Source organism: Cricetulus griseus, chromosome 3 (assembly GCF_003668045.3).
Source record: "Cricetulus griseus strain 17A/GY chromosome 3, alternate assembly CriGri-PICRH-1.0, whole genome shotgun sequence".
Taxonomy (NCBI): domain Eukaryota; kingdom Metazoa; phylum Chordata; class Mammalia; order Rodentia; family Cricetidae; genus Cricetulus; species Cricetulus griseus.
Genome location: NC_048596.1, coordinates 3,010,338 through 3,034,605, shown reverse-complemented (window position 1 = coordinate 3,034,605; position 24,268 = coordinate 3,010,338). Strand labels below are relative to the sequence as shown.

Below are 24,268 nucleotides of genomic sequence, written 5' to 3'. Positions count from 1 at the left end.
CTTGTTCCCAGCCTTTCCCCAGAAACCCCAACCAGCCCTTCCCTAAACCACAGACTCATGATCTGTCAATCCCCAAAAGCCATTTACAAGATGCTGTGAAGGGGGGGGGGCAGGCACTAAGAGAAGAAAGCTGGATTTGTCTTTGCCCAAGGGGAGAAAAGAAAGCAACCAACGCCCTTCCACCCCCCCCCCAAAGTACCCACCAAAGTGTGTCATTTATTTGGCGACAATGCTCCAAATGCTAATTGAATGCATTAAAGCTATAACAACCCAACCCAGACAATCGTTTTGCTGTGTGCTCTGCTACCTACAGCTGAACAGGAGCAGGTAAAAGTCTCCTCATAGTAAAAGATGAAGGAGGGTGAGGGGAGGAGAGCGGCACCTACTTGGGAGTTCACCGGGTTCCCAGGGAGAAAAGGGCAACAGCCTGGTGCATGGCGGTTTGGTATCAATGCAGTAATTTCTGGATAGCTGCCAATGGTAAGGTTAAAAAGCAGTATTACAAGGCTTCTGTGATGAGAGCCTACTGGGAGACATTTGTTGGAAATTGCTTTGCCTATCATTTAGTCAGCAAAAAAAGCCCACAGTACTAGTTACGCAGGAACTCTGGCGAGTGTGCATCTATAAATGATTCAAATTGTAAGCACACAAAGCCCCCATACAGGTATACATAATCACGGTAAAAGCCTGGAGCCTCGGCCCTGTTCTTTCACACTGATAGGCCGTATAAATTTTCCCTTTATGCTGCCAAGTAAGTGGCATAATTACAAAGTATATTCTGAGTTTTAAATTCAACTTTTCTTGAAAATGAAATCAGAATGGCTTTTTTTTTAAAGCATCAAGCAATAAACTTTTGGGCAGCTGTGTTGTGAAAAACCGACTTTCTGTAGAACAGGCTGACTACACTTTTTACCACTACCCTTTCTTTCTGGCTGCACGAAGGGGTAACTCAAGGCGCTGCCGGGATAAATTGCAAGATTTTTAACCAAACTGTCTCTTTGAGACTCCAAACACTTGAAAACATTTTCAACTGAGTTAAAGCAAGTGAAAGGGAAAATTGGGGCCAGGAATTCCAAACATCAGAGTGGGTTTTAGGTCAGGGAAGGTGGTTCCAAGGGTAAGCCATCACTACAGGGTCCTGGGGAAGCCTTCCTTTCAGTCTTCTGTAATACCAAAGGAGTAAATTGCTTTCTCAGAGACTTGGAGATCTTTGCTTACATTGATCTAGGAATCCTTCTTCTGCAAGACGTGCTCAGCCATTGTCCCCAAAGACCAGAAGTATCTGTCCTAACATGTATTTAGTCATGTATTCTTGCTTCCACCAGAGACCAGTCACTTGAGTCTGCAAGTTGCTGTCCACAGACAAGCAGTGAGGTGTCTAGCCTACAGGAAGGGCTTCTGTAGGTCTCTGCTTGAGCTAGTACCTCAGGCCCATGTTTGTTACAGCTGCATTCGTTACTTTTGGATGGGGGCGGTCGGTCCTTCTGTATGCTGTAAATATATGTTTTGCTTACTGGTTGATGAATAAAGCTGTTTTGGCCAATGGACAGGCAGGAGTTAGTCAGGTGGGAAATCCAAGCAAGGATAGTGAAAAGTAGTAGGCAGAGTCGGGGAGATGCCATGTAGCTGCCAAGAAAGCAAGAGACTGGGGCATCACTGGTGAGCCAAGACCATGTGGAGATACACAGATTAATATAAATGTGTTACTAATTAAGAGAGAGCTAGCTAATAACAAGCCTGAGCCATAGGCCAAACAGTTTATAATTGGTATGAGCCTCTATGTGTTTATTTGGGACTGAACAGCTGCAGGACAAGCATGACAGAAACTTCCAACTATAACTTCTCTCCTTGCTATGACAAAATACCCAACTAGAGCAACTTAAGGAAGGGTTTGTTTATTTTGGCTTACAGAAAAATGCCCAACTAGGGCAACTTAAGAGTTTGTTTATTTTGACCCACAGTTCAAGTCTGTCATGGTGGGGGAAGGCGTGGTAGCAGGAATGCAAGGAAACTTCCGGAAGCTTGAGGGACCAGCAGTGGCACTCAGTGTCCTTTCTCCCTTTTACTCAGCCTGAGACCCCAGGCCGTGGAATTAGGCCCCACATCCGGAGCATGTCTTCCTACCTGAGTTAAACCCTCTGAAAACACTCAGGATTGTTACATCCAAAGGTCTGTCTCCATGGTGATTATAAATCCTGTCAGGCTACCATCAAAATCAGCACCCCGAGGGCACTGCATTTAACCCACCTTCAACACTACCAGCAGTCTTGGCACACCTAACTGAAGCCTGTTCGCAGGGTCATTACAAACCCTGTCATCATCAGCGTTATCTGTGGCCTCACAAATGGGCCATGGCAAACACAGTGCTGCCTTTGCTTGAAGGCTGGACCCACACAAAGGGGACATAAAGAAGCTATCTTGTGTCCTTTTACCCAATGGGGAAGCCTCTCTTCCAAGGTGAACAGCTCCAGTCCACCTGGCCTGGCACCACTCTGGGTGAGGCTTCTTAGAGATAGGACTCAGAAACAGACTTCTGTATGAGGGTGAGGTTGGGCCCTCCACCTCAAGCAAGAGTCTAAACGTCGATCTGGTCCTCGCCTGTGGGTGTCATGGAAAACCAGGGAGTAGGGATGCTTCCCTTTAGCTTGAAAGCCCAAAAGAGGTGACAGTTCGAGAAGAGTGCTAAAAAACACACTTCTACATGTGTGCCCCACCCCGCCCACCATGGTCAAGAGGAGGTACAAACAGCTGCTACCTAGGAGTCAAGTCCCCATTCCTTAGTCACCAACCCCCCAACCCCAGGCTGACTTGGCCTTTCACTGGCCAAGCTGGGAAAGCGTATCTGTGAGGTTCATTTCCAGAAGTTACTAAAGTGGCTGGCAAGATGGAAGCTAAGGAGACTTGAGATTACAAAATAAAAACAGATTTCTTTTTATTATTGAGGCATTTTAAAAGCAATTATGCTGTTGCAGTCATAACAGCCACTTGTGCAAACAGCAGGTTGAGAGAGCACAAAAGACCCCTGGCACCTCTATACCCACTCCAGGGGCCATTAAAGTCTGGGGAGGAGAAGGCGAAAGAAAGGGTGTTTGAGACTTTTTTTTTTTTTTTGCACTGATTCTTAAAAATCTATTAACATAATCTTTACCATTCAAAGGAAAACAGAGCCAAAGCCCATTTTGGGAAGACTAAGGGGAAATAATTTCATAGTGGGGGGGCAAGAGAGAGGGTTTCATTGAGTCCCAAGTTCACTGAAATGTCACCCAACCCTCCCCATGGATCACATCTGTTTTGTATTTTCTGATGGAGCCAGCCAAGAAGGACTTGTCTCCTAAGAGACACAAATCCTACTTTTATTGGGCAAAGTCTGTGCCCAGTGACCTGAGGAGACAGTGAGAATCAGGGTGGTTCACACAGTCTCTAAATCCACCCCCAGCGAGGGGTGAGCATCTGCTTTTGGGTCATCAACTGCTCACCCCCATTTCCTTGGACCAAACTCATTCCAAAAGGCAAATTGAGAGTCACCATTCTATAAAAGGAAGGCTCATTATAAAACCTTAAGTAAGGAGCTAGAGCATAGCCAGGGAGTTTCTAATGGTTTGCTGTTTCTCCAGCTTCTGTCTATGCACAAAGTAGTTTCTAAATATTCCAGGGGGCTTGTTTCACTATTTACAAACTGGGTCCCTTAGGTAAATCGATGTTGCCTAAGTTGACTGATAAGTGAGAATAGAACACCTAAAAATAACCCCACAAATACTCACCCAATGGACAGTTAAGCAAACAAAGCCATTTCCAGTGAGTCATTCCGGATTCTGCTCACCTGGCTGGGTCTACTGCTAAGTCCCTGTCATTGCAAATGAACCCACAAGACCTGTGCACTTTATAACATGTCTTGAAGAACTCAAAAGGGCAGTTTCAAAAATAATGAAAATTTCTGGTATGATTTTGTCCATATTAACTTCACCACACAATATTTCGTTTGATTAAGAGTCCTGCTTCTGAGAATGTAATCCTCTGTCTGACGTGTACTTAGCCGACATCTGTGGGCCGCCATGTCTTCAATAATCCAAACACAAACAATGCTCCTGAGTGCCTTCAATGAAAGGAGTTTGGTGTTGCTTTGTTTTTTGATGAGTGAACCCAGAGCCTACTGTCTGGTCCACTGAAGAGCTATCAGCAATTGCTTGCTACATGCCTGGTTCATTTCATCATTCACCAAGGGCTTCCTCACTCCCAACACAGACTCATAACCACTTAGACAATTTCTCTTTTGTCTTCCCAAGAAACACAGGCACTCAGACAAAGAGTAAGAATCCATCCCTGGTTCCTTCTGCACAGAGCCAGGTGGTAAACATTTTCACCAGCCACACAGAGGAAAGCATCTATCTTTACTACTACATTCATGGACAAATGAATGGACATGGCTGTGTTCCAATAAAAATTTATTTAAAAAGAGAACAGAGAGCCCACAGGCCATAGTTTACCAATACCCAAGGGGAATTCATGGTTTGTTATTGTTTTGTTTTCTCTCCCTGGCCAACCTCTATTGAACCTTCTCTCCTGTGTTCCTATGAACTCGCTCTACTTTAAATTGTCTCATTCACTTACTTCTAGCTTTTTCTCTTAATAGATTTTTCTCCGCCAGACTGAGTCTCAGAGCACTGTAGGCCAATTGCTAGTTTTGTGCCCTTTAAATTGATGGGCTTTGGATATCTGATTAACATTTTTGTAGAGGGCATACTGAGGACTACATCAGGGAAGGAAAAGAAAAACGCACAGTGAGACATTCAGAACCTCATCTGACTCCTAGCAAATTCAGTGTAGGTTCAGATTTGCAGCCCGTGTTCAGCGAAATCCCAGCCTTCCTCAGCTAACAGTGCCACCTTGACTAAGTACATCTGGTGAGCAGGTGGGAACATAGGAGCCACCATGGCTAAGAAGAGAGTTACAATTTAGTTAAGGAGAGGTATAAACATAGAGGAGAATGCTGCAGATAGTTTATCACCATCTCACAGGGCACAAGACCATACAGGGTGGCTCTTCAAGGGGGTGTGCCAACACCCAACTATCAAATTCGATACACCTAGCATTATCGACAGAGTGCATTGTATCTACTGTGATATGTCTATTCTACTTTGTAGCTACAACTTTTCTAAAGTTTAGGACAACTACAATTGTTGTGGATGGAAAACAACCAAGCGTCTAGGCTGCCATCAAGAACCTATGGCACTGAGGAACCACAGACACACAAAAGCTGGGACACAGACACACAAAAGCTGGGACACAGGGCACCACACCCGTTAACAGACTGCAACATTGGTATGTGCCTTCAAGGTAACAACAAAGTATTCTAGGTTCGGTAACAAAACAAAGTCTTTTTCAGAACAGCACTCAGTGTTGTCTATAAGCCATCTAAACACTCAGCCACTTATTCAACACATATCCATCTGGCAACCCATTCAAGGTCTGAGGCAAAGGCTCAGTTACTAAAATTTGCTGGCGTAATGACCAGTGTGGCGTTCAGTCCCTAAAGTCAATCTAAAACAAAAACAAAAACAAAAAAAAACCCAAAAAACAGAAACAATGTCACACATTTACGATCCTGCACTGGGGAGGCAGAGACAAGCAGATCCTTCAGGTTCACTGACCAGCCAGACTCGCCAACCTGGTGAGTTCCAGGTCTATGAGAGACACTGTCTTGGAAACAGAGCTTATGGAATGACACAGAGGATGGCTTCTGTCCTCTATACACAAGCCCTAGGTTCAAATCTATCCAAGCACCCCTTAATTATCTACTGTGTCCCAAGCGTTGGAGAGTAAATGATGAGACTAGTCTGCCCCTAATAAGCTTCCAGTGTGAGGGGTAACAGGGGAGCCACAGTCCACTAACCCTAAGCTAAATGTCCTTTTTTTGTTTTTTCTGATTTGGACTGGAGCTCTCTCCTTGTTGATTTGCTTGTTCTATTCAGCAAAACGAACTTTGAATGACCTTCAGGTTCTTTTCAAAAACCTCATAAAACCAAGAATTGCACTAGGAAAGGAGATTATTACACTTGTGCTAAAGACATAAGAGTAAGTTTTTTTAAAGCTGCCACAGAACACTAGAAAAACCTGAACTTTTCGGGAGAACCCAGACTTCAGTGACGACTCTGTTGAGAGTATGACATTGGCACATTCATAAACCTCCTTGGCGTCTGTCTCAGTCATGGGGTCCATCATTTTGACGATGTGATTGGCCTTCCGTGTGGTGAGCTATGGGCCCTGATAACACAGTCGGCCCTTGTATCCACTTAGTGAATATTTTAGCTGAAGAGACAGGCGGGAAACAGGAAAACAACTTTCAGACAGCATTGAGTATGATGCTAACTAGTTACCATTGCTCCTGTTCAGGGACTAAGGAAGGACTCTGGCATCACCTGGCTTCTGGTGGAAGTGCAACACTCACTGATTGCGTCTATCTTCAGCCTTCTCTCTGCCCTTGCCACACTTTAGGTGAACCACTACTGAGTGCCATCTGAAATCTGAAATCTAAGCTTTCGTTTCAAGCCTAGCTGCCCCGGACTGAAATCTCATGTTCTTTTAACATCTGCAGGCTGAAAACCAAATCCCACCTCGAGACTATTAGGTGGTGGGAATCTTTGGGAGGTGACTAAGTCATGGGAGCAGACTCTCATAGATGGGATTGGTATCCCCATAGGAGCTCCGGCAAGCCCCTTCCACCTTGTGCAAACTTAGCTCAAAATACACCATCTACCAGACACACACCGAGCCTCACCAGACACCAACTCAACCAGCACTGTGCTTTGATCACCTACTTTCCAGCCTCCAGAATTGTCAGAGATTACGTTTGATGAGCCACCCGATTTACAGTATTTTCAGACAGTAGCCCAATCACACACCAAGTCAACCCTATTTCCAAGCATCTCAGCTTTAAAGGAAACGAATATTGCGTTTCGGGGTGGGGGGTGGTGTTCAACTGATGACAAAGTTTAAAATGAGGAAGTAAGGTGGTTTTTGAAAGTACACTGTCCAGGGAAGGGATCTCAAAAGAATCCCTATCTATACAAACTACACGAGGAGGCTTCTGGAGCTCTGAGTAAATATCACCACAGGTCCAAGCTGCCTAAGAGTCCCTGAGCAAGGTAAAGAGGCAGAGACTCCACAGAAAGGGGGTGCTGTAAGAGCAGCAGGTGGCTGGGGCCAGATGCTCTGAGCTGGTGTGCGAACTGAATGAGGTTGAGGATCCCCCAAGGAGTGGCTTGCACAAACTCCTCCCCACAAGGGCCAGGCAGTTGCCCTTGAAATCCATCCACCAACAAGAGTGGGTGGTCCAAGCCCAGGAAGTTCAAAGCCACAGCGGGCCTCTGGTTCCAGAGAACTTTAATTTATAGACCTCCCCCCATACAGGTGGTTTCCTGACACAGGATATTGACTCCGCTCCTGGAGGTCCCTAACCTCTAGCTGGCCTGAAAGGTTTCCTCGGGTTGGATAAGCCTCAGATAAGCTGAACTTTTGCAAGCTTATGAGAGCTGCACCTGCCATCCCTCTGAGATTCGTTCATCACAAACCTTAATCCTTCTCAAATAAAACCCATACGTACAGACTCGGCTTCCCACCCGTGTGTGGCTGTTTAACAAGGAAGGAGAGCAGCTTTTTCTGTTCTGCGAAAGCCTCTTCCGTGCACACGGCACCCATGGATTTAATTTCTGAGATTTACATTTTAATTCTTTAAGAGATTCGGGAGATAAGTGGGAGGAGAGGCCCATGGTGGCTGAAACAACTGTCCTTGCATGCAAACGTACTTGCCTTCTGCTGTCCCTGGCCCTCCTTCCTTCCCCTTGGCATTTTTAAAAATCACACTTGCTCCCTCTATATCCTCAGGGAATCTGCTTCTCTACCCAGTCTCGAAGCATCTGCCCTCACTCATCACCAGAGCTTACGTTTGCCATCTCCAGCGGTGGGACAGCATCCACCAAAATCCCCACCTTCAACCCCGGCACTCAGCCTTACTGAGACCCACTCTCTGCAGACGAAGTTACAATACCACAGTAGAGTACAGTGGCTGTGCATTCAAAACTACTGGTGCCATCAGATAAAGACACACGCACGTGGACAAATGAGGTACAGCCACAGCCAAGGTTGGCTGAGAGCACCAGGAGCCAGGACAAAGGGAAGACACCTCTCTTCTCCAGTAACATCATGCTCCCGACACGGCCAGTAAGAATCTGGACTTCATGTCTCCAGAGGAGGAAGGGAATCATTCCGTGTTATCTTAAACCATCTAATTTGCAACCCTTTTCTGCAGTGCCCTAAATTACAGGGCTTCTGCAATGTGCAGAGCCTGCTCTGCCACCATCTCTCACACACGCGTGGTCTCTGTGCCTCCTACTCACCTGAGGCTCAGGGGAGGGGGAGGCAGGCCCTTATGGTTGCCCTGGAGTGACTCCCTCTGGCTGACTTCCGCTTCTATGACTACAGAGGCTACAAAGCTCTCTATTTACATAAAGAAGCCCAACTAGGGTCTGTCTTTTTTTGCCTCGATCGGATTGTTCATTATGAAGTTTTCAAATATGGAGCAGAGTTGATGAATCTCACCATGTGCGCTCCGGTACCTGGCACCTCTGTCCCACTGTAATTAACTGAGCGGATGCGTGCTTTATCATGTATTTCTCCATCTGTGCGCCTCCCCTCCACCAGCAGCAAACACTGACCAAGCACTTCTTGGATGTGTTCCAAAACAATTTGCACACATCAGTTCACCTGCCCCTGAGTGCTTCAGCGGGCACATCATCCACCATGGTTCTTACCCACTTTTTCTTTTCTTCCTTTAAGGTGAAATTTACCAAAGGGGAAATACACAAGTCTTAAGTTTGGGCAGATGCCTAGAACTGTATAATCCAAACCTATCAAGACAGAGCATCACCGTCAGGGCAGAGAGTCCTTCTTGCATCTCCCAAGTGAGGAGTCTCCACGCTATGGCTCAGGAATCAATCCCGGTCTAAGTGTGTCCATCAGACTAGTTTTTGGAACTTCATATAAATGAACCAATCAGTGCATCTTCTGGGAAGAGATTCTTTGATGAGGTATTACATTTTGTAAAATCTTTCTCTCTCTTGTTTGCGTGCGTGTGTGCATATGGGTGTGCATGTGTGTGTGTGTGTGTATGTGTGTGTGTGCTTGTGCACCTTTGTGTGTGCACTCGTGTGTATTTGTGCATGTGTGTGTCTGCGTGTGAGCATGCACACAGCACTGGAGGTCGGAAGACAGCATCCTCTAGAGCTGGAGTCACAGAAAGGTGTGAACTGGTGCTGGGAACCGAACTCCAGTTCTCTGCAAAAGCAGCAAGCACTCTTGACTGCTGAGCCATTTCTCTAGCCCCTATGACTTACTGTTTTTGATCATGTGTTTTGTTTTGAAACAAGGTTTAACTGTGTAGCCTGCACTAGCCTTGGCCTTGAAATTCTCCTGCCTCCATCTCCCAAGTGCTGGGAATGCCTGTGGTGTGTTTGCTTGTATCTGTAGTGACCCTTGTGCTCCAAGTGGCCCTTTCTCTTGCTGACAGAACTGCATTTTTCCTACCTTAAGGATATTAACAATTTAACCTGCTAAGAATATGTGTACAAGTGTGTCTTATTCCTGGATAGATGCTTTTATTTCTCTCAGCTTTGGCGAGACCTCTTGTCCGATTCTGCTAACCCTGCCGATTGGCAAGGCCAGCTCAGTCTTCTCGGTCTCCATAACTACTGTGTTGCAGGCATTAGGAATTCAGACCAGCTGCCTGGGTTTGAACCCAGACTCAGTCTAGCTGCCTGCCCTCTGCAAAATAAAACTAAATGTCCTGAATCCATGTCAGCATCTGAAAAATGAGGATAAGACGAGGGATTGCTAAACACTTGACCCTAACAAAATGTCATGAGCCACACATGTTTACTAAACAAGAAAGACTGATTTCTCATTTCTGGAATGCAGAAGTCTGAGACCAGGGAGTCCACAGGGCCAGGTTTTGGTTTGGAGGTGACTGTTTTCTTGCTGTGTCTTCCCATGACAGCTACCTGAAAGCATATGCTCCCTGCCTCTTCTAACTTCCTTGGTAAAGATCCCACCTTTATGACTAATTGTCCTTCCAAAGACCCCACCCCCAATATTACAGGCTGGAAGGACAACAGGGATTTTGGAGAAGTAAAAACATTCAGTCCGTAGCTGTCTTACTACAGACAGTAACTTAACAGATGAGAAAAACACTTGTTCACAAAAAGCCAAGTAAATAAAATAAACACATGACTGCCATTTTCTGCCTACCTGACATCCACCATGGGACACTGCTGTGCACAGTAGACGCCTTTCTCTGTTTAAAAAGCTACAGGAGTCAGGGGTAGGACTTCAGAGAACTACTCTAAGAGAACCAAAATTTCATTGCTTGGGCTATCTGAGATATCAAACTTTGTTTTAATGGATTGGGATCTCATCAACCTAGGAGCAGGACGCCACCTATACTGATCAGGAATGCAGAAGAGCTGATTGGTAACTGCTGAGCAACAAAGGGAGTAATAAAACAAGTAATAAAAAATAGGGAAATTCAATAACCAATGCTATTCATTTAGTAGACAAAAATCTTTTCAATCACACTGGGTTTATTCATGGACACAAGAAAACAAACCGGCTTCTCAAGAGTAAACAAATTGTGAACATTCCATGACTGTCCTCAGTAACTGTTCTCATCTGATCCGAACCCAGAATTGGTCAGGTCCATTACCCTGGCAACATGCTATAAAACACAATAACATGCATGTCTTTTTCTCCTCCATCCAGATTCTCTGCTCCCAACCCTTTACCACCTGTGCTGGGGCTGCTCTTATTCTACACATTCAACCCTTCTCCGCCATTTGAAACCGTCTTTCAGGTCTTCATGCTTGTACAGCAAAGCCGTTTATCCACCGGGCCACCTCCCAAGCCCTAACGACACATTTTAATCAACTTGAAAATGCTCCTCATAAGATAACCTCAACTATAAACAAAATGTGCGTCCTGGCTAGTTCAGTGTCAACCAGACACAAGTAGATCTATTTGAGAAAAGGAGCGTCATCTGAGAAAATCCCTCTATAACATCAGCCTGTGAGGCATTTTCTAGATTCATGAATGATGTGGGAGGGCCCAGTCTACTGTGGGTGGGTTGGTGGCCTTGGATGCTAGAAGAGAGCAGGCTGGAGAAGGCATGGGGAGCAAGTCAGTAAACAGAATCCTCCATGGCCTCTGCATCAGCTCCTGACTCCAAGTTCCTGTAGTAAGCTCCCTATCCTGACCTTCCTGGATGAAGGGACTACAAGCTATAAGCTAAAACACACCCTTTCCTTCCCAAGTTATTTTTTGTCCCAGTCATTATTACAGCATAGAAACCTTAACTCAGACCATGTGTTGTGGTGACTAGGCCTGGGATGGCCTGGGATGCTCTACAGCCTCCAAGTAGCCACATGCTAAGATGATCCAGACATTGGGATGACACAGGCAGCCAGCTCCCAGACTTTGACTGCTACAGTGGAGAGTGACAAGTACACTGAGGATGTCACAAGAAATCAGGAAGCAGATAACACCTGTCCACCAGGTGGATATAACAGTCACAGGGATTTCCGAGTCAGAATGTCTCTTCCACCTAGAGTGGGCTGTCCACTAGCACGTGCTTCTGGGAGGGGAAGTCAGAGGAGAAAAGTGGGAGGAATGGACAGGTGGGGTCAGACCAAACACATAAATGTTAGGTTGGTGCAAAATAACTGTGGCTTTTGCATTATTGAAATCTGCTGTTCAATACTGGAATGCATTCTTAATAAACGAGGCTATCATTTGTCATTTTAATGCACATTTCTTGCTTTGTGTGTTCTTTGATAATGACTTAGTACTTGTTTATTTTGTACTTACTTTATACTATAGAAATTATGTTAGGCAAAAAGCAAATAGAATGATTTTCTTATCCAAGCTAAAGACTGGTCATAAAGCAACAAAGACAACTCTCCAAGTCAGCATGGCATTTGCCCAGGAACTGTTAATGAGTATATGGTACAATGGTGTTTCAAAGTTCTACCAAAGGGATGAGAACCTGGACACTGACAAGTGGAACACAGTGGAAGATCACTGGAAGTTGACAATGACCAACTGAGAGCAATTATCGAAGCTGATTTGTTAGAAGTTGCCAAGAATGCCATGTAGTCCATTCAGTGGTCATTTGGCACCTGGCACTCAATGGAAAGGTGAAAACATTTAATAAGCGGATGCTCTCAGGAGCTGACCAGAAGTCAAAAGCTAAAAAGTAACAAAAAAACGAGACAGCACTTTGAACTGCTGTCCTCTTTCATTCTTTGCAACAAACCATTTCTTGATTAGAGTGTGCCATATAACCTACATATTGGTTGTATATGGCAAATAGTGACAACCAGCTCAGTGACCAAACTTGCCATGAAATGGTCATGGTTTGGTGGTCTGCTACATCTGGGAAGTATGTTCAACAAACCAGTAAGATGTGCCATAAATGGAAAGACCCGTGCTGGCATTGGTCACCAGAAAGAGCCCAATTATTTTTCATGATGATGCATAACTGCACTTCACACAACCAATGCTCAGAAGTTGGAGTGTTGGGCTGCAAAGTTTTGTGTCACCCACAATGTCCCTTCCCTCTTTTCCAACCCACTATCACTTCTTCAGTCATCTTGACAACTTGTTACAAGGAAAACACGTGAACCACCAAACAGAAGAACACAGAAAATGTTTTCCAAGAGTTCTTCAAATCCCAAAGCCTGGACTTTTATGTTACATGATAAAGAAACTTATTTCTCATTGGCATTTTCAAGTTTGAGACCATTCTGGTCTATATAAGTGAGTTTCAGGCCAGCCAAGCCTACAGTGAGATCTATATCAAAAAAGGAAAGTTTTAAAATTCACAGTCCAAAACTGCAATTCCTTTAGTCATTAACCACATGTGTGCAGCAACTCTCCTGACCAACACAAACCCTCATCATTTACCCTGAGCAAAAGCTTGGAGACCTAAGGCAGCTCTGTTATTTGTCGCAAAAGAGATAACTCCATCCAAGGTACAGGATTCGAGCCCTCAACACGTTTACGCTGGCTCACCCACCTTAAATGTGGAAAAGGACAAATGTCACATTCAAAGGTGGGTCTCTGAGCAACCAGCTTCCACTCCAGCCATGCAAACCAAGTTCGCTTCTGAGCTAGACTGTCAGAGGAGTCAGGAAAACAAGGCTGGGCCAGGTGTGGGGGCAGAAGGGAGCCCCTGGAGCTCACCTTTTCCTGCCTGGACAGTCACACTGCGCCTTGAGAAGACTCAAAAATCTGGGCTTCCATCCCGCAGGAGTCCAAGATTCCTCCTTCTGTATTTACTGGGGCGGCAACAGTGGGTAGAAAAAAATCATAGTCAAAGAACTTGGGCCCAAATCCCAGCCTGGGGAAGCCTCCAGAAGAGCAAGGGCAGTGGGTAGGACCAGCATTATTTTTATGGTAATGGACAGGCATACCCAGTTAACACAGAGATATTTTTAGATATGCATATATTTTCAGAGGCCACCACACAGTGTGTGTGTGTGTGTGTGTGTGTGTGTGTGTGTGTGTGTGAGTGTGTGTGTGTGCGTATGTGTGTGTGCGTGTGTGTGTGTGTGTGTGTGTGCGCGCGCATGTGTGTGTGTGTGTGTGTGTGAGTGTGTGTGTAATAAGCTGTCAGCTGGGAAGGGCCAAACAAAATGATACCACAGTAGTAAAAAGCAAAGTTCCACCCAGATTTTAGTGCCCACCTTCATTCTCCCACCAAAGGAACCGAGCACCACAGAGAGACGCTTGTGAGACACAGCTGGGAAATAACCCTGGAAAATTTCTTGGTATCACATACAGTACAGAAATGCAAAAAAGAAAAAAAAACCCTTGATTATTAATATGTCAAGGAGTTCCCAGTGGCCCAAACTGGAGTAAACTGAACAAGGAAATTAATAGTATAGTGATAACACAGAGTATAAAACAAATATCCATGAGTTCACATTAATTGGTGTTATAAATTATTGTAAGTATTTTACAGCATTTAATGCATTCTAGTAAATATACATAATTATCAAATGGAGTTATTACATAAGGGGAAGATCACAAGTGAGGGACCACCCATGCAGACACACCAGTAAAGTGTAGCTGCATAGCTGAGCTCCTTGGAGGGGACTTTGCGTAGAATCCTTCCGGGAGAAGGGATGAAAGAGAACTGCAGCTTTACAGATGAGGAATTTGACAAATACCATTTCAGTCAAGTGATCAGCTGCGTATCAATAGTCATAAATCACATGGGGTGTTGTGTACCCCTGGTGTGACAGGACAGAAAGGTCATGTTGCCTGTCTGTGAGCCCTTGCAAATCTCCACAGCTCCAGTCTACTCATAAAGAAACAGGACGGGAGAAATGGCTCACAGGGGCAGAGGAGCCTGACACCAAGCCCCATAACCCGAGTTCAGTCCCTAGAACCTACACAATGAGAGAACCAACTCCCACAAATTGTCCTCAGACTTCCACATGTGCCCATCACACGTGTGTAAATAACCCATGAAATGTAATCGTGAGCAAACAATCAGCCACTAAGTGGCACAAGCCTGCAGCTCAGCCTCAGGGCAGCAAGGCAGACAGACGGCTGTGTGAGTCCAGGAGATTGAGAGAAGCCTGAGAAACTTGCTAAATCCTCACCACAAGAGACAACACCCCCCCCCCAAATACCAGCATAGGCAATCACACAATCCATTTGAGGTGTATTCCTCAAAACTATCAAGCCGTTTATAAACGAGGAAAATCTGAGAAACTGGCTGCCCTGGTCTGAATGTTTGATACCTTAAAATCCACAGGTTGACACAATCCCCAGGATGACAGTATTAGCAGATGGGAAGTCAAGATTACAGTGCCATTGGTTCTGGCGTTTGGTGAGAACAAGGACGTGTTCCTGCTTCTAGCCGTATGCTCATAGAAACCAATCTCTTAATCTGTTTTTCATAAGTAAACTACGTTCTCAGTTAGATGGGTGCAGCTCATAGCCTGGACACCCTCTAAACACTACCCACCACTAATTACAGAGGAAACCAAGCACAGAACACATCAGAATACTCTATGCTGCCTTCGTATGTAACTCAGGTTGTTCCACAAAATAGATCATCATTAAAAAATAAAACAAACAAAGAAACCCAGACCCAGCTCTCCCATTCACCAGTTACGTAACCATCACTAGGACAATTCCACCCTGCATCAGTTTTTTTTTTTCCTCTGTGAGATCAGACTGTCAACTCGAACTATTTCATAACATTTATGAGTAAATTCAACAAGAGTATGTGCACAAAGTAACCAGGCTACCTCTTGGAATACAAAAATCAACAAACTCCAGAGTTATTATCCCCCAACACAGGCTCTGTTCTTTTGAGACAGAGTCTCATCATGATGTCCATGCCTAGTTTGTCTCAACCTCTGTGTTCCTTCTGCCTCAGACCTCCAAGTGCTGAGATTATAACTGTACACTGTGACACCGACTCTTCAATAAAAACTCAAAGGAAAAAATGCACTTTTGAGTAGCAACTATCTCCACAGAAGAATCAAAATCTTCACATTTACATTTGGTAATTTTGAAATATGGGATGGTTGGGAATGAGACTACAACCTCACCCCAAACTATACCTTCCTACTAGAGTGGACATAAGACAAATGGACCGAAAGGAAACACCTAGAACAAAGTCACCTAGCAGGGAACAGGACGTCCTACATATCCATCAGAGAATGTGATTACTTAAATATGGTTATGGCTTCACACATGCTCTCTCTCTCTCTCTCTCTCTCTCTCTCTCTCTCTCTCTCTCTCTCTCTCTCTCACACACACACACACACACACACACCTCAGTAAGTCAGGAACACACACACACACACCATGAATCGATGTAAAATTAAATGCTAATGTTGTTCATTTTGTGCTGGGAAGATGGATGCATTTCCTACATGGCACAGAATATTCTATTAATTCTGGACAGAATAAGGAAATGGTATGCCTGCACGGTGAACATTAGCATAAACAGCAGTGTGGCCAGGGAACCAAACGTTTTCCACTTAATATACCCTCACCCTCCACTTACAAGTCAACAGTTGTGAGTAACAACTTAGCACATTTGCCTAAAAAACGGCAACAACAGATTTAATTCACCCACCCAAATCCCACACTCATAAAGAAAATAGTATTTCATAATGTAAGACATTATCAGAGGAGCCATAATTCATGACTAAGGGGTCAAAGCTTTCTTCATAATAGATGGGTTTTCTGAAGTGGCTGGGGAAAACCTAAGATCCGGCCACAGGAGTTAAACCAGTGAGTTTGAAATATGCAGAAGAGCTCAAGTTGAGCTTATTATAAATGACAGTGGTCTCCTGTCACCACAAGCCCACCCCAACAATTAACAAGCTTGACTTAGCTGCCAAAGACCAAACTATGATTTATTGTTCTCTTCAAATTAATAAAAGTATTGCCATCCATTGTGAATCCCAGTGTTCATCTGCGTGGGAAAGAGCTGATGCTTCAAACTGGCTGGTCTAGACTTTTGAAGCCTCTTCCTAACCTTAATGCTCAGTGTCTACCCAGGCCCTGCAGACAATAGCCCAACCCCTTACAGGGCTATGTTTAGACTCCTAACTCCACAGATAGCTTCTCAAGACTATTGGCAGGACAGTACTCGGGTAGGCTCCTTTTTACAGATGAGAAAAGCCCAGGTCACAGGGCCATGCAACTGTCCCAATCTGCAAATTTAAGTAACCCCACTGGGAGCAGATCCTCATTCTGTAGAGTATCAGGGGCCTTCCTGGCACAAACAGGTCTTAGTTCATTTGTCTAAGCTTTATATAATAGCCCAACAATCAACATTCTGCATACATTCCTGGATCTCTTGCTGCTCTTGAAAAAAAAAAAAACTTCTGTTCAGAGGGATCCAGATTTTTGCATGGTTTCTGTCTGATCTGGGGAGCTAAGGAATTGTGGTCAAAGGGCACGAGAATCCAGGGGTCACCAGCCCCAAGGGTGCACAATTTCCCTTCCACATTGCAAGGGGGCTTAAGAAACCTTAGAATTATTGTACCTCTGCCTCAAACTCAGCCAAAGTGTGTGTGTGTGTGTGTGTGTGTGTGTGTGTGTGTGTGTGTGTGTATGTGTGTACACAGTGCACATGAGCCTTATTTTAAATGTTTCTTTTAGTGATGTGTATGTGTGTGGTTATATGCATGTGACTGTAGGTCACCCCAGGAAGCCAGGAGGAGAAGCCAAGTCTCCTGGAACTGCAGTTCCAAGTGCTGAAGTAGGTGGGTGCTTGGAGTTAAACTGGGCCTTATGCACCCACTGTCTACTCTGCCCTCTTTCCAGACTGTTTTTAATCTCTTATGTAGCCATGCCCTGGAATCTGTTGGTTGCATCCCAGGCCCCTCTGGAGAACTCCAAACCAGCAATTGCTTCAGACCTTATGTAAAATAAACAGTACTTATATACAACACCCTCCCAATCACTTTAAATCCTCTCTAGATGGCTCGTAACCCTAAAACAATGCGTGTGTTCTGTAAGCCGCTGCTAATATACACAGTTCAGGGGGAAATGACAAGAAAATAAGATGCCACATGCTCAGTGCCTGACCACATTTTCCACCTTGTGGATGTCTGAGGACAGACACCTAGGGCCCAATGTAATCTTATTTATGTGACAGAGAAAAGGCATACATGGGCACTGTGCCATACAAGTAAGACACGTGCTCAAATACATGTTCATGCATGTGTACAGGAGAAAGGAGGTTTTGTAACTTGGACAGGATGCTTGTTTCCCAGCCCAGGAGAGCAGAGATGCATCAGAGGGCGAGAGCAGGACCAGGGCCCCCTGGCCATGCAGCTTCCGTCTAGTTTTCATTCATCATTATTGATTCTCTGTGCTTACTTGCTCTACAGCAAAAAGGGCTACTTTTACCTGTGAGACATGACCATTCTGCTACTGGAAAGCCCCTCCCAGCTTCCTTCCTCAACCCCAAACCCCACCCTTGCCCCGTTTTCCTTGCCCGTTCTACACAGTTCTCTCCACTCAGCAGCTCCAGCCACACCTGCTTCCCTGGATCCCAGAACACTGGGCGCCTGCCCAATGAGCTTTTTCCTTTGCAAGCCTGTCCCCTACAATCTTCTAGAAGCTCTAAGCCATTGTCCTTGTCCTTCCCAGACAACATCACATAAAGGGTCACCCCAGGCACCAGAATATCACCCTAGAAGAGTGTCTTCACTTCACACACTCTAAACCATTTCATTCCCTTGCTTCCATGGCTACCAACTAACCCGCATGCCCAACATGGATCTCATGTTGGATCCATGAGAATGAGCTGTCTTGCTCACTGCCCAGTCATCAGGGCCAAGAAAGTACCTGACACCTATTCACAGGTGCAGACTAAACATACAGCAGAGGAGACATTCCCCCTCACCCCTTTAAAGAGCCCTACCTCAGGCAGAAGCTGGAATGGGGGAAACTTTGGTTTTGAGTACAGAGAGAATTAACTCAACAGCTAAATCTAGATACTGCTCCCATGTATATTTACAAATGCCCCACTGAGCAATGGCGTTCTGATTTTGAAGCTGCTTGCTGATTTTTTGTTCGATTTTGGAATCAAGGTTGCACCTACGGATGAGTGAATATTCACAAAGCGTGCCAGCAGCTTCAAATGAAGCATGCATGAATGTGTGGGAGTGTTTGCAAGTGCACAAGGCCTGTTCGCCACTATCAAATGATTGGTATGAAGAGCTCTAAAACTTGAGAGTGGAGACATGTGTGTCCATACATGGTGGTCTCAGTGCATGCTTGAAGAGCTACTCTGTGGTACCTGGGAACTTGTGAGAGCCACCAGCAGCTCATGGGCTCTGTGAGTAACAGCAAATGTGGTCCTCGGGCCCTGGTTCTTTATTTGGAAAAGATTCCACTGTGGGTCCACTGGTCCTTGACCATCCTCAGACACCATGGCCTAACTACCACAGCACATGGTGGCATTTCTAGATGAAAGCACCAAAACAAGTAATAAAATGTCATAGGATCAAGAGGAGCAACACACTCCCACAAACACAAGCCTCACACAGCCCTGAAAGGCCCAGTAGTAGCTGCCGGGCTGTCACCTACTATAACAAGATTGATCTGTAGTGAAATAAAAGCTAATGCAATCCAGAGGAAATAAACTTGTGTTTCCTCTGAAAATGTCTGATGTTGTCAACTGTATGCCTGCTTTCCACTTCTGCCTGCCACGGTGCTCAGAGCGCATGCGAGTGCATGCATACACACATACACACTCTCTCACATACACAGAGACACACTTACACAGACACACAGAGAGACACACTCACACACACAGGCACACTCACACAGACACACACGGGCACACTCACAGACACACACAGATATACTCACAGAGAGACATACTCACAGACACAAACCCACACAGAGACACACTCACACAGACACATACATAGACACACTCATACACACACAGAGAGACATACACACAGAAAGACTCACACAGACACACTCATATACACAAAGACACCCACACAGACACACACACATACTCATACAGACACACATACAGACATACACGCAGGGACACTCAAACAGACACACACACACACACACACACACACACAGAGAGAGACACACTCACACACAGATACCCACAGACACACACAGACACACACACAGAGAAACACACTCACACACAGAGACACACACTCACACAGGTATAACATGGGCACACAGGCCTCTCCTCTCCTCCTGATGCTGAAGTACACCTGCAAAGCAGTGTCTCCTCCACCCACCCAGCCCCTTGGTCAGGCCCAAGCCACAGGATACATTCAGAAAGGCAGAGCCACTGCCAGTGGCCACCAGAAAATCATGCCAGTGGGTGGCATTCAATGCTTTGCAAACACTAGATTTCTGCCATTTCTTTGTGCCACAAGGTTTGTCTCCTGGTTTTGGGGATGTAACGATCATGTTTCCAGACTCTGTGTACAGGATATAGAACACTTCATCTTGGTCTCCCATGTCTGCCAGCATTACCTGAGGCATCACTTTCCTGGGTAGAGTGACAGGAAACAACAGCAATGGGAGGGTGGTGGTATCAGCTCTGTAAGCTCTTAGCCATCATTCCTGAGGTGTCTCAGTACAAAATGGTCCTCTAAGAGCAGAGCCATGTAAATAATTAACGGTAATTCCATTGTCCCAGTGATGCCTTTTATGCGTGTGTTCAAACATAAAAATGTTCGGTGAATTGCAGTATCTCAACAGCAAATGCAATCCCAAAGCTCTGGCACTCAAGCTCAAAAACTAGCTCTACAAAATGTGGATATAAAGTATATAAATTTCATGAAAGTTGGAAAGTATTAAAAACCAATAAATAGCAATTAGGTATACTGAATCTGGTCTATATAATTGGAAGTTTACTTTTTGGAGAATTTTATATATTCATATAAATTCATCAAATCTTCCCCACCTCCATTTCTTCCCCCTCAAACACCTCTCTTGTTGCACACATTATCACTTTCCCCGCCCAATCTCTCTCCAACCTGGTCACTAAGTACACTTAATGATGCCTGTTTGCACACTGGTTTAGGACCGTCTCCTTGAGCATGGGCCCAGAGAGTCAGCACTGGTAAGCCAGCAGAGAATAGGACTGGGATACTCAGTTACAAATGGGACAATGATGTCAAAGCCCAGGAATTACTGTGAAGAAGACTCAAACACCCAGAGGGAGCAGTCATCTGCAGCAAAATGACAATTGCAGGACAGTGCATTTGTCCAAATGAACTAACTACAAGCAGCTCTGGCTGCTTACACAAGACCTAGACAGCCGACCCCCGCACAGATGGGGAGGGCTCACCAAGTTTCCAGCCTGAATTGAGAAGCTGTAGGCCACCAGTGACTGTGGAGAGACGCATCAGTTTTCTTCAGGGATGCAGACCCTGCTAACACCTCAGGAGAGAGCTGCCACCTCCATCGCACAAGGAGCGTAGGCAGCATTGGGTATGGGCCTCTTCCTCTTTCAGATGCTATTAGGGTCTCAATAGCCAGTGATTTGCAGATGATTATAACTTTTACTGTGTGTATCATTGCAACTGACAGGCAAATCCCATCTATCAAATACCATGACTGATGAAAAAAGGACACAAATTTGACATCAGCAGTCTGTCAGCCATTCTTTATATCAATTATAGCACTCAGGAAGGCCCGACTGCAGCACACAGAAACTCAGAGCTGATGGAAAAGGCTCTCCTCCTACCCTTCACCAACGGCCTTGAAACACACATTCCCAACGCAAGTGCTCTTTGTTCCGAGAAGAGAAATGACCATTCGGAGTTGGGTGGTGTTTTTATCGAAGCTCGTATGCAGGGGGTGCTCTCTTGCTGAACCCCCAATTTGTCAAGGGCGAGAACTCACCACAGCAGCAGCAGCAATGGGCTCCGACACTAGCACTCTTATTACACCAACAGCCATGACACCTTTTCAATTTTGCTCATCTCTTAGTCTCTAGTCAAATGGAACTTATTGCTTATAGCTTGTTGGGATTTTCTGAATTATTTATGAAAGCAGGTCTGCGACTCCAGACTCTTAAAAGACAACACACAATAGAACCCTCATCGTTACCCACAACCTGTCTTCTATCAGAGAGCAGATACTCTCTGTAACACGAACTGCGTGTTTGGGGTGAAATAGCAGTTGTGAAAAAAAATAAATAACTGAGCCTCTAAGAATATTTGGAAGCTATTTATGGAATGCCTGGGTGTATTTTTAAGCCTTTACTGTAAACCAGTTTTGGATTCCAGAAAGACGCAGCAGACATATTTCTCAGCTTGCATACAAACAAGGAACGTCTGCCACCATTACCCAAACTAGGCTGGAAGGCAATTCCCCATCATGTGCATCTAGGAGGTTCTAGTCAGGTCCTGACCCCAGAGCACAATGGCTACACAGTGAGGACTAACACAGAGCCAGAGACACCAGTGAGGAAACACTTGGGTTTCCAGCTCACCAGACTTGTAAATCAGTTGTGAAAGGCTGTGGAACATGGCTAGGTTGGAGGGCACAAACTGACAAGCCAACCTGCTCTTGCCACACCCAGATGGCTACATGTTTGCCCAGCAAAGAAGCATCCAATGCAACAGGCTTGGGGAACCCTCTGAGGGCAGGAGCTGCCTCTGATGCCGAGGGATTCTTGAAGGACAAACTCCTCCAGAGATACCTGCTCTTTCCAAGTGCTGTGCCTTCCTGCCCTCCTCCCCAGATGTCTATAGAAGCCCCAGACCCAAACATGGTTCAGAGGGAGATGCAGAGCTCCAGAAAGACTGATGGCACTTCAGGCCACCATCCTTATAGGGTCCCTTAATTTACAGAGAAGGCAGAGTCCCACCACCCAAAGAACACAGCCAACAGGACAACTGGGTGCAGTGAAACTTACCTTGCTGGAAAACATCTGAGGGCAGGAGGAAAAATAGAGAGAGAGAGAGAGAGAGAGAGAGAGAGAGAGAGAGAGAGAGAGAGAGAGGAGAGAGAGAGAGAGATTAATAATGGTGAAGAAAGCATGACAATGAGCTCACACACATTGGCTTTGCTAAATATTCTCCCTTGTGCACCAAGCTCAGACCATAGGTAGAGACCACCTGGGTCTAAAGCACTCTGTGCGCTCTTCTGTCCCTTAAAGCACAGTTCCAGCAGTATGACTGCAAAGAGTGAACATGCATCCTTTGCATGGAGGACAGTGCTTGGTATGTAACAAACAGGGCAGTTGGTGGTTGGAGGCATCCATGGTGTCACCATTACAACAGCCTTACAAAACAGGCTCTGTCATCATTCTTATTTTATACAGAGAGAAATGGGGTCTCCAGGAGGCTAGATAACTCATTCAAGGCCACAAGGAAGGCTGGTACAACAGGAGCTCAGGATGGAACCCAAGCCCTCACGATCCTGAAGATCCTGTCAGGCTCTAAAAAGCTACCTGATCGGTTGAAGACAACAATACCTTGCAAAAGCATAAAAGGGAAAGGGCCTGTGAATTCAGAGTCATATTTAAATCATATAAACAAAAACATGGATATATTCTTCACATTGTAACTGGTGACCAGAACAAACGCCAGGCCATCACAGTGAATCCTAGGCCAAAGTCTGTTAGATGAACAAGCATTCACACTTTTGTAGTTTCTTTATAACAGATATCTGAGAGTCTTCTACGTTTCAAATACATTGTTTCTAGCAGCAAAATAACAAATGCAAATATGCCACCACTAGTGTTCTTCCAACGGCAAGTGTATTTTGACCTTTGAATCTAGTAGGCATGGATAGTAAAGCAACATTTTTTTTTCTATGTATGGTCTCTTTGCTCAGCAGTGCAGATGGGAATCAAGTCACATTGTAATACACGGTAGTGCATTCATTTTCATGGCTACACAGAATTCCACTGTGTAAGTATTCTACCATTTACGTTTCCATCCTGATGTTGGTGAGTTTTCAACTTATTTCAGCATTGAGCAATTAGGAGTCAAGAGAGGTGCTTTTCTCCTCATCTTTTAGTGACCACGGGTATGAGCGCCAACTACTCTTTCTTGGCTTTTGTGATACAGGAGCTTGGCACCCTCCCAATCACCAGCGATGGTTCTCACCTGCTCATTCTTTTTCATTTGGTTATCCTCGAGACACAAAGGGAGAAGTGACACAGTATCACCCAGACAGGAGTTAGCACCTGCTCTGTCTGCAGGGCTCCAGAGAGAAGCTTCTAGAAGACAGTTTGACAACATATACAGAAAGATCCCATCTGCATTCCTTGGCCAAACATCACCACTTATAGAACATTAATACAACAAAATACCAAAAGTCATAAAAGAAATCTAGAGAGAGGTTCATCAAAGTGTTGCTGACAATGGGAAAACATTGGATGCTGCCAAGAGTCAACAGAGAATCCATGTATTGGGTCTGTACATGGCTTGTTGTGCAGTGGCTCAAACGACTGAAGAGGATTGGTAGGATTGGTGAGATGGGTGAGGTAAAGCCCTTCGTGTGCAAGCCTGATAACCCCAGCTTCAGCCCAGGCATCTATGTAAAGGAGAAAGGATGAAAACAATGACTCCTCAAACGTATCCTTTGGCCTCCACATGGATGCCATGGCATGCCCGTATCCGCCCCCCCCCACACACACACACAGTTTTGACTTTTTTTAAGGATTGAAGAC

At 45.2% G+C, this 24,268-nt stretch overlaps 1 protein-coding gene across 2 annotated transcripts in view; it reads right to left on the bottom strand.

Annotated features, from left to right (window-relative positions):
• Nucleotides 1–24,268, bottom strand: part of Gfra1 (GDNF family receptor alpha 1) — a 215,274-nt gene that overhangs the window by 131,154 nt on the left and 59,852 nt on the right. The window contains exon 4 of one of the 2 annotated variants that reach the window (XM_035441748.1): nt 22,505–22,519. The exons of the other annotated variant lie outside the window; for it this stretch is intronic. Coding sequence (XP_035297639.1) covers nt 22,505–22,519 — 15 coding nt within the window. The remainder of the gene's footprint in view (nt 1–22,504; nt 22,520–24,268) is intronic. 2 annotated transcript variants of the gene reach the window in all.